Source organism: Lathamus discolor, chromosome 6 (assembly GCF_037157495.1).
Source record: "Lathamus discolor isolate bLatDis1 chromosome 6, bLatDis1.hap1, whole genome shotgun sequence".
Classification (NCBI taxonomy): Eukaryota; Metazoa; Chordata; class Aves; order Psittaciformes; family Psittacidae; genus Lathamus; species Lathamus discolor.
Genome location: NC_088889.1, coordinates 74,245,093 through 74,256,347, shown reverse-complemented (window position 1 = coordinate 74,256,347; position 11,255 = coordinate 74,245,093). Strand labels below are relative to the sequence as shown.

At 55.1% G+C, this 11,255-nt stretch overlaps 1 protein-coding gene across 1 annotated transcript in view; it reads left to right on the top strand.

The window, feature by feature from the left end:
• Positions 1–2,334: 2,334 nt before the first annotated feature.
• Positions 2,335–11,255, top strand: part of LOC136017715 (syntaxin-binding protein 4-like) — a 43,989-nt gene continuing 35,068 nt past the window's right edge. Inside the window, exon 1 of the mRNA XM_065686237.1 lies at positions 2,335–2,402. Coding sequence (XP_065542309.1) covers positions 2,335–2,402 — 68 coding nt within the window. The remainder of the gene's footprint in view (positions 2,403–11,255) is intronic.

The window sequence follows — 11,255 nt, the reverse complement described above, 5'->3', positions numbered from 1 at the left end:
AGGCTTTGGACCATGATGCAAAAGCTGGGAATTTCCGGGGTGTAACATTTGCATCTGCGTAAGTGTGCAGATGGAGAGCACCCAGGGGCAGCTGCTGCCGAGGGGTAAGGGAGTTAATGCTCTGCTTCCACCAGCACGGAAGGAAGCACTCGGAGGAAAGGGCAAGGCAGAGCCTGTCACCTGGCACATCTCCATGATCCACCCCACAAGCCTGGCTCGAGGGATGCTCTGATCCCCCATGGCTGTGGGCAAGGGGGGCGGGGGGGGGGACACACATCCTTATGGGATGTCCCTGTGGGCTCCTGTCCTCTGTGAGGAGGGAGGTGGAAGTGAGGAAGTGATGCCTCAAGGCACCAGGTGCCCCGGCAGAGCTGGACCACTGGCACCAGGGCAGGATCAGGGTGGCCTCAGTGTCCCCAGGGCCATTGGGCGCTGTCACCTCCCAGCACCCAGTGCCCAAAGGCTCTGACACCACCTTTGACAATCCTGACCAGTGAGACTGGGAGCGGCCGGGCCAGCGCCCAGCGCCCTGCGCCCGCTCCCAGCGGTTTCGGCAAGCCCGGCTGCCCGTCCTCTCCCGGCGGCACAAGCAGCCCTGCGGCTCCCACCCGGCACCGCCCGCACGGGGTTGCGACAGCGCTTGGGAGCGGGTGGCTGTCCCCGCACCAGCGTGCGCCCCAAGGGGTGCCCCGTGGGTGGGCTGCCGGGCAGGGATGCGCGTCAGAGGCACGGGGCAGGGCGAAAAGCAGAGCTGCGCCCCCAGAGGTGTGCAGGGATGAAGCCCCACTGGTGGCGGCCGTGCCGGGTGCAGGGAGGGCTGTGCCTCCTCAGGGGACCTGTCACCGGGCTGCGGGGTGACACAGTCATCCGGAAAGGATGCAGAGCGGGATCAGCCTTAATTCACCCCCTCCACTGGTGCACGGTGCCTGTGGGCTGTCACCCAGGGCGTGGGTGCATCCTCCCCACACCCCTGTCCTGGGTTCGTCCTGGCCTCCTCCCTCCTCTTCATCACAGCAAGGGCTGGGGCAGCTGCACTGGCCCCAGGGACTGGGGTTCCCTGACTTGTCTCCCATGGGTGCCCTGGCTGGAGATGCCACCGGCCACCTCCGAGTCCCCAGAGACCCACCATGCTCGCTGCCTGCCGGACAGCTCGGCTCAGACGGGCAGCAGCGACCAGAGAGACAGACTGCCACCATCGCTACCCTTTGGTGTTTTCCCTTGTTAGTCTCAGGCTACCTGGAGCTGGGGGGAGCGCTGAGCACAGGACCTGGGCCCTGCTGGGGCTGGTGGCTTTCCTGAGACACACAGACCCCTGGGACTCACAGATTTCCAGGTCCCAGCTGCAGGATGGTGCCTGATGGGGTGAGGGAGACATAAAACACAGATTGTGCAGCAGGCTGATGCTTCTGTCCTTTCCATCGCTCTGAACTGGGGACCTGCCTGCCCATGCTGCTGTCTGTCCATCCCACCCACAGCTGGATACAGGGAAGCAGGACATGACCGCCCTGCTCCAGAATAATGTACACAGATGAGCCCCCAGCTTCAAATAGTTTCCATCTACTCAGCAGACCTCACTCCCAGGGCTTTCTGAACAGTCTAAAGGATCATTCGGATACTGGGGTATGGCCAGACAGCCAGGAGTGGGGAAAAACCCATGTGAGAATTGTGCCCCAAATGATATCAGCAGCTGGAAATGCTGAAGCCTGCTGGCAGTGCCCAGGAGGAGCACGATGCTGCAGCCTGGGCTTAATGCAGGTCAGCAACACCTGGAATAGGGTTTAAAGAGTTTATGGAGGCAGGTTAACCATCGATTGTAACCACCCTGAATGGCTGTACCCACCGTTAGCCACCACTGATAGTGCAGGGCGAGGGCGGACCTTGCTGGCAGGAGGGTAAAGGGGTCACCCTGCTAAAATCAACACTTGCTTCATTGAAGCAGGCGGCTGCATGCTGGTGATGGGTGTCACAGTGGTCCCTCAGCCCAGGCACTCACTGTGCCATGTCCCACGCTATTGGATCCCTGGGCTGGGATGATCCGCACCACAGCATTCCCAGGCACCAGCACAGCCGCGCCGAGCCTGGCTGGTGCCTCGCAACTGGAGATATTGGCAGCGTTTAGCTGGGGGGAGCCGGGAGAGGGGCGATCACATGCTCGCCCGCCTGGGATTAGATGTAGTCGGCTGCAGCAGGGAGCTGTGCCGAGAGCTGTGCCGGGAGAGGTGCCGGGAGCCTTGCAGGGAGCTGTGCCAGCCACTGGCACCCTGAGACCATGGCCCTGAGCAGCAGGACCCAGCCACAGCAGCCCTAAAGACTCAGTGGGGACAGTGGCCCCAGATGATGTCCTACCTCCAGCCCCCTTGCCATGACCTGGGGCACTTTGATGGGCTTTCTCTCATCTACTGGTAAGCAGGGTGGGATGCGGCTGTGCCGGGAATGGGGCATCACTCAGCGTCTTGCACACCAGCTAAGGAAGTGGCATTAGGAGGGATGCGTTCTGTGACCCTGTGGCTTTCTGTGGGGGTTAATTCATTTTGAGAGGGTCCTGGAGCACCCACATCCAAGCTCCCCGGGGAGGGCAGTGCATGGGTGAGGCTGGTTTCAAGCAGGGGTGGGGAAGAGGATTCATTTTGCGGGCAGCAGCTGGGGAAGCACCCAGTCCGGGGTGCTCTTGCTCCTGTTGCAGGACTTTCCCATCTGACAACACCGGCCTCTCCAAAGGCACCGTGTCCACCCAGTGCCTGGGGGCGGGTGTGTGTGGAATGGGGACCCCCATGTGGGTGCAGGAAAGGCAGAGGGGACGGGAGGTGAAGGTGGGTGCTGGGCAGCTGCAGATGTCTATGTAGGGCAGAGCAAGCTAGCGGGAGTGCAGCTGCACTGGGGACAGGGTTCAGAGCGCGCGGCTTTAGCCGATTAACTGGGGGTCAGTGGGCCGGATCCAGAGCTGGCGGGGGCCCGCCGGGCTCTCAGGGCCACCCTGCGGTTTGGCAGAGGCTTTCTTAGGCTGGCTGAGCCTGGGCGTCCCCTCTGGGGATCGAGACGGGACCCTGCAGCCACCGCGGACCATGGACGCTGCTGAGGCACAATCTGCCTCCTGCTGAAGTAGGTCATCGGAGTGTGGGCTGTGGGGCTGTGGGGTGGCAGCACCCCGTGGGGGTGCAGGCGGGCTGGTGAAGGCAGTGCCCCGGGGTGACAGCTACCTTCACCCCAGGGCTTGGTTTGGGGTGCTGCGCCCATGCTTCGCTGCTGCTTTTGGGTGCAGACAGGGCAGAATCTTGCCGGTCGGAAGGAGGTAGTGCAGGGCAGGGTGAGTTTTGGGGAGCACTGCCAGGCTGGTGCCACTGATGGATGCTGATGTTGTGGGGCTGTGGTGTGCGTATGGGGCAGACAGAGCTACACCTCTGCCAGGCAGCATCGGCAGGATCTTGCCCACATCCCTGGCTCCACAGGGCTGCTGAGCCCCTCTTCCCTGCAAGGCAAAAATGCTCCGACTCCTCTTCCTTCCTTGGCAGCCTGCTCATGTGCCAGGGTTTGGAGTCAAGACCTGCCCCAGCTTTGTCCTCTGGGTTGCGCTTTGTGTGGATGAAGAGTGCTGGCCAAGGGGTGGCTGGCTTTGTGCCCGGGGACTGTCCCTGTGTGTGACGGGTGCCAGATGTGCTGCCAGTGTCCGTCTGTCTGGCGACTCCTCTGGGATGTGGTGGAGGGTGGCGAGCAGATGGTGGGGAGATAACACCTCCCGGCACTCCCGTCAGCATGACCCCGCTCTGCCGCTGAGTAAAAGATTAATTTTGGAGTTTGAAAAAGGAGTTTAACGAAACACTGTGAGCTGCTGGCGCGACCTCGCCTGGGCCATCACCAGGGCTTGGGGCAGGGCTGCTGTGGCTGCACCAGCGGCTCGTCCATCCCGTGGTGCTGGTTTCTCTCGGTGGTGATGCTGGTGTGACCCAACGGGGCTTTGCTCCTCTGGGTGCAGCTGCTGGAGGCTGTTTGTAGGTTTTGCAAAGGTGGCTTTTGTGCAAGAGCTTTGCCAGACCCAGCGGGAAAGAAAACAGCCCCAGAGGTGCCCATTGATGCTGGGCAGATCCCGTGGCTGGACCGCACTGTGCATGCCCCAGAGGGGTGAGAAGCTGGCAGTGGGGCTGCACTGGGCATGGCCAGAGGGCAGGACTCTGCATTGCTATTGCTGCTCTGTTAATGCCTTCTGCAGGGTCTGGGTCTGAGCACTGGGATGCTCCAGCTCAAGGACAGGGCAAAGCTCTTCCCAAGCTCTGCTGTGCTCCTGGCTCAGTGGCACATTCTGGAATCTTTCCTCAAAGCACACTGTTCTCCCGTCTTTCTGTACCATCTGTTTCCCTCCCTTCTTCTTTCCATCCCCTTTCTTGTGGATTCCCTTGGGTGAGTTTCCTGCCATTGTTCTCATGTTTTCCCTGGTGACCAGGGCAGCAAAGCCAGGTCCACAGCCCCCACCAGCGACTGTCCCCTGTTAATAAGTTTATGACCAGTCCAATCCCACAGCCCAGGGGATTTAGACAGGCAGGGAGGTTTATAATCCCCTTAACCCTTCACAGGAGTTCACACCCAAACCAGGGCCACAGCATGGGCCCCAAGCAGAGCAGCATATCACCTACCTCAGCAGAGGGTGAGGAAGAGGGAGGATGGCTTTGCTGTGTGTGAGATGCCACCATGCCTTGGTCCCCTGGGATCCCTCCAGAGGAAGGGTATGAAGGAGCACCAGGGTCTGCATGGCCATGGGGAGGAAGGAGGTGCCTGTAGGGTGTGGGCACATCAATGTGTGACTGCTGCCAGCCCAGCAGCTCCGCTCATGGGGATGAGGATTCACCAAGAGCACTTCACCACTGGGAAGAGGTAGGACCCCAGCCTTAGGGGAGTGGTGGACTCCCCCGAATTGGTAAGGTTTGTGTGGACAGGGTCATGCTCTGCTTAGGAAGGTTGGGCCAGTTGATCCTTGGGGTCCCTTCCAACCTCATGTGCTATGATGCTATGGTTGTTTTTCCCTCTTCTGTTCAGACTTGTTTGTGACTGTCCCTGATCATATGAGCTCATCTGAAGCAACTCCATGGGTAACATTAATGAAGCTGATGTGGAGACTGCACCACGGCTGTGGAAGGCAGGCAGCTCGATCCCAGCTCCACAGCAGCCGATTGATTTAGTTTGAGTTATTACCAATGCTTTGCAGCTGATCCTGTAAGCAGCACTGTTGCTTTTTCTGTTTTCTAATCAGATGTAAATGCCTCTTCAGCCTACGCTGGTTTAGGTTTGTCACGAAACAAATGTTGGATCATTCTTGAGCAAGTGCCTGGTGCTGCCCGGGCAGCACTTTCCTCCCACCGCAGCTCCTGGTGGTGGGATGCAGGCAGAGACCACAATGCAGTGTCCCACCGAGGGCTGCACCCTCCCACCTCACCCCTTACTGTTGCTTCCCGGAGCCGACACACTCGGATGGATTTCACTCAGGTGCAGGATGTCTCCCACCTCTAATTCCCACCCACACAGACCTGCTCAGCCCCTATTCCTCTGCTAAGCCATGAGCAGAGGTTTCCTGCAGGCTCTGGGATGCCGCTGTCAGCACAACGTGCTCATCCCCAGCTCTGGCATCCTTGTGCTGCTGCTTTGCTGAGCTCACGGTCCTGCCTGGAGCCACCAGCAATCTGGGGTGATCTATGATTCTGTAAACCACATGATTCAGTCAAGGGATGCTGGTGAGACCTGGCTAGGTTGGGCATCCACATGGGGACCAGCCATACCCAGTCTCCGCTTCTCTCCTCATGCTCACCAACGTGCTTCTCCACCAGCTGAAACCCTTGTGGTTGGGTTTTCTCTCTGTAGCCACTTTTCACTATAAACCTCACAATTCCCCATCCCGCAGCCAGCACCACTGCAGTGAGTGCCTGCCTGTGAGGAGCCAGCCCTGATATGTGGGGACAACCACTTGTGGTTCCTTCATCTGCAAGTGTGATTTGGTGGCCATTGTTCACCAACTTTGGTGCTCACGCTGGCTTTTCCCAAGCAGCAGGGAAGGAAGCAGACAAGACAGATCAAGGGAGAAATGTAGAAGAGGCTTTTATCCACAAACAGGCTAAAGGCTGCTTTCCCAGAGTATCCTTTGACCAACATGTAGAGGAGAGGTGGCTCTAATAGGTTAGATCTTAGGCAGAAGCTCTTCCCTGTGAGGGTGCTGAGGCGCTGGCACAGGGTGCCCAGAGAAGCTGTGGCTGCCCCATCCCTGGCCAGGTTGGACAGGGCTTGGAGCAACCTGGTCTAGTGGAAGGTGTCCCTGCCTGTGGCAGGGGTTGGAACTGGATGAGCTTTAAGGTCCCTTCCAACACAAACTGTTCTACAATTCATGATTCTATGATAATAACATAGCAGAGAATTGCATCTGCTTGTGATTTCCTGTTGGATGGAAAGGAAAATCTCATAAATTTTGTTGCATCCCTACCTGAACTATTGCTTTATATTTCTGATCCTAATGGTGCTTTCTAAAGCAAGAAGGTGGGAATCTGCTGCCCAGGGCGCTGAAGGGGAGGGAGCCTCAGGGCAGCTGTCCCTCAGCTGGAGGGAGAGGAAGATTTGTCATTGTATTTAGAAGAAAATCCAGATTTAAAATGTGCTGCCAGAGAAGCAAAAGAGCACATACTTCCCATGCAGTCTACAGACCTTCAGAGAGCTTGGAAACTAGCATCATGGAAGTGCAGGAGCTGGCCACTTCAAGCCTGGAAGCCAGAGATGCTGTGTGTCCCTGGGCAAGCAGCCCTGCTCTGTCACAGCACTGTATGCAGGGCCTCTCCAACTGGGGAAGTGGTGGAGTTGTCTTCTTGGCTGTCCCACCAGGAAAGTTGCATCTCCTTTGATATGCTGGAGACATTTATCTCGTAGTTTCAGACAAGGTGGCTTCTCTGCCAGCTGAAGGAGTTCCACGGGTTGTGGCTGGGGCCGCACGTGCTTCCAGACCTCTCTCGTCAGTCAGTGCTGAAGGTTAAGATGCATGAAAATGTTAGTTCCTGGGTTTCAGCCTCAATGCTGGGGCTGGAATGATTGAGGGGATTGGTGCCTCTGTGTCTTTGCTTGTGTGGCCTTAATGTGACCTGGAGAAGACCCTGCCTGAGCAGACAGGCTGCAAGAACCCCCAGTTTTAAGCGACAGTGTGTGTCACAAGAGACAAGCCTTGAGAAATGCCCTCCCGTGCAGTTTTGCGTTTTCTGCTGAACATCTCTCTGCCCCCCTGTTGACCACTGATGCTCCAAATGACATTAAACCCATGAGCTCTACATCTCGTGGGCCAGCTGTTCCCAGAGCTCTTTGCTTGTAGTCTCTACAGGAAAGGCAGGGGGAGACTTGAATGAGGAATAAAAATAACTGTACTCGGTTATGCTTCTTTCAGGCATTCTCTTCCCCTCTTTTATTTCTGAACCCCAAATGTAGAACTTCCAGCATAGTTGATTCTATGAGTCAGTATTGCCACCATCTTCTCCACCTGCTTGCTCTTGACAGTGGTCTGTTTGATGGTGTTGGAGATGGCATGATGCCCTGGAGGAGGCAGTGGGGTGGTGTGTAGGGCACGGGCACACTCTGTAATCCACTTCCTTCCTCTGCCTCTCCCCAGTACTCCCAGTTTCTCTCTCCCCCACTTGCTCTTCATCATCTCTTAGGAAAATGTGGATTTTATGTTGCTGGTGGCATTTTTTTACAGTATGGTTCTGCTTTGAGACTTATTTTCATTCCCCTAATAGCTTCTCCCACACCCTTTCTTCTGGATTCTAGTGTTAAATACAGCTGACTGACAGAGTTTCACTCAACTGTTTGGATTAAAAACTCTTTTTCAAGGAAAGAAAAAACGTTGTACATAGAATGTTGGGGTTTTTTTTCATGAGTTTAAAGAGTTTTCAAACTCATTTTCTAGCAGACGTCCAAAAAGTGAGCATCCAAGTTGAGCACGTGTTTGTGTGCTGTCAAGCCCTGTGGTGTTCGTTTGTACTTCTCATGCTCCTTCCATTCACCCATTTATTTCAAAATGCAAAGTCCTGTTGGTGGTGTCCTCTGGTAAGGAAAGCCTGGGTTTTCCAGTGGGATTTACCCAAAGTTGCTCAGCTAGGTCCCAGCTCAGGAAAGAGCCTGACCATATGGTGCATCCCCTTTGCCATGCTGAAGGTTTGCCTTCAGCATGGGTTTTACAGAGCAGGACTGGAACCCTTGGGCAGGTTCTGTGTGGCCTGTAAATCCTTCCTGAATGTGGGAGTTCTCAGTTTAAAACACTGAAAACTTCAGAGACTATTTTGCTGAAGCTTTCTTTTAACAAGATACATGTGGATCAGCACGAGAACACCAACATCTGATGCTTTTGCAGGGTCAATCTGTGCTTTCGAGTGATGGATCTGAGAGTCTGGAGATAAACCTGGAAGCTGAGTTCTGCTCCTCTGCCCCGATGGCCTCTTTCATTCAACTTTCATTTACTTCACAAGATAGGACTATCACAATCTCATGAACTGATCATGACAGGCCAAGGGGGAATGGCTTTAACCTGACAGAGGGGAGACTGAGATGAGCTCTTAGGCAGAAGCTCTTCCCTGTGAGGGTGCTGAGGCGCTGGCACAGGGTGCCCAGAGAAGCTGTGGCTGCCCCATCCCTGGCAGTGTTCGAGGCCAGGCTGGACGGGGCTTGGAGCAACCTGGTCTGGTGGAAGGTGTCCCTGCCCATGGCAGGGGGTTGGAACTGGATGAGCTTTAAGGTCCCTTCCAACACAAACTATTCTATGACTCTTTATGATATGATAGAGTTAAGGCCAAGAGCTTACCATGACCTTGGCTTTCCCTCAGAGCTTGTAGGGATGCCAGACCTGTGTCCTCCCACTGCCTGCAGCTCCTGGGAATTTCTTTCCATTTCACACCGTGCCCACCAAGACCACAGCCCTGCTGCTGCCAACCCCTGAGGGCCCTTGTTCTAGGTGTGTGCCTGCTCACAGGCCAGCCTTGGATAATCCGGTTTCATCCCTCTGTCTTCATGTCCCACAAAACAGGGCTCATGGGCTCATGCTGCTTCTCCTGCTGGGTGACATGCATCAAGGCAGGGTGGAAGAGGCTGTTTAAATGTAAGTCGTACTTCCAAACTCCCAACAGACAGTGGAACAGCTGAACTTGCTTTGTATTAAGAAGGAAATGCTGTGGGCTGGAAAAGATGCTAAAAGAAAAGAAAAAAACAACAAAACCACCCTAAACCCATAAATGCTACAGTCTGTTATTACTTCCAAAGCTTTGTCATAGATTTTAAGCCGTTAGGGATGGTGAGCACACATGACCCGCACTGAACACTGCCCTTCATCCCTGGAGGGGCTGTTCTCAAAGATACACAATAGGATTCATCCAAATAATTATCCTGTTGTCTTAATGATGAGCATGACAGTGCTGCTGGGGGCTGGCAGAGCTCCCACCCCGCTGCTTTGGGAAGGCGCTTGCGATGGGCCGTGTTGGCTTTGGCTTGCATAAGCTTTAATCTAAAGTTGGAGATGTTTTTAGCTGATCTGTGTTAATGTTGGGTGGAATTAACATGCATACGGGGAGACCACGTGACCCCCTCCGGCCTTCCCCCCCTCCTGTTTTTTTGTTCTTGGTTTTTGCCATTTTTTTTTTGTCATCGTTTGAACGGATTCCTGCCAAATCGGAGTGGCTGGCGCCGGGCAGAGCGGGGCTGCGCTGCCAGCAAGATGCCCGCCGTCTCTGTCCTTTACAAGGGAGTCATCATCATCAGCAGGTAATCCCCCTGCAGCTGGGGCAAGGACTGAAGAGGGGGCATGGGGCAGTGCTGGGGTTGTGGTGGCCACCTCTAGCCAAGGGTCGTCTGCTGTGGCTTCTCCAGTACCAGGCTGCAGTGGCAGAGGAGTCTTGCGCGCAGCAGAGAGAGACAAGGATGCCATCACTAGTGCCTGTTGTTGGGTTTCTTGCACCTCTAGATTAGCAAAGCTTGCTTCTGCTCTGCCGTTCGGACATTGCACAGGGATAAAAGTTGATCGTATCAAGTAGGCATCTGCTTTACCAAACCCTCCGTCCTTATGTCGCGTTTCAGCCCCTTCCAAGCTATTTCTGTTCATTTGTGGTAGAGTTTCCTCGGTGATTTACCCAAATACTCCGAAAATCCTGGTAAATTGAAGCAGTCTGGCCCCAGGGCTGCTCTGGCTTTCTGGGACACCTTCCAGTCCCAAGGCACCAGATGCGGCCAGTTGTTTGCCCAGTCTCTTGAATATGTGAAGCATTGCAAGAATATCAAGGGGGGATATTTTTAATGAGGTGAAAAAGCTTCCAGTGCAGATCTTAGAGGGGCTGTTACTGGCTTTGCAGAACAGCTAGATATTTTGAGAAGTGTTTTGGAAAGAGAACTGAGATTTATTCCTCTCCTGCATCTGCCAGACCTAGAAGAGCCTGTTTGTGCCTCACAGCGTTGTCCCTCCTCAGCTGTGTCCAGGTTTGGGATCTGATACTGATTCAGAAACTCTTTTTCCCTTGCAAATTAAATCCTGGGAAGTGGAGTGGTTTTGGAGCTACTCATCTCTGGTTTCCTGCCTGGCTCTGGGTTTTTCATGTCAAGGTCCACCTATCCTCATAGGGTGCCCACCATGGGCCACCCAAAGAGGAGAAGTGCCGGTGGTCCGGGTTTGGAGTCTGGTGTCACCTTGCCGGAGGATGTTTAGGGGGAGGCTCAGGTGTATGATGCTCTTCCACCCACTTTGGTGCACGATGAGAAGCTCCCACCTCAACCTGGCAAGGCAGGGACCTGAAGCAGCCCAGCAGATCTGGCATCCCCCTTTTCCAACCCCCCTGCCAGAGGGATGGAGGCTGCCCACAGATCATGCCTCGCTGTCTTCATTACAGGCTGTCTGTATTTGTGAAACTGGTTTATTCCTGGAACATTGGTCTGAGCTCTGATCTCATTTCCTGGGAGCTGGACAGCTGTCCAGCGCCGTTAATCTGGGGTAATGAATCACAGACAGGTCCATCAGATTTGCTGGGTGGGGAAGATGATGTCCAGCCCTGCACATATTCTCTCATCTACCTGTAGAAACTTCAAGGGGGGTGGGAAGGGGTGGATTTTTGCCAGTGTGGGCTTCATATGTGGCACCGTGTCCCTGAACCTGTGGCTCAACATCGTTCCATAGGCAACGTCTGGGGCAGTGGGAAGGATGTGCTTGTGTGGGTGTTGGTTGGTCACCTGGCCGTCTGTTTGCTTTGGCCTGTGAAAGAAAGATGCTT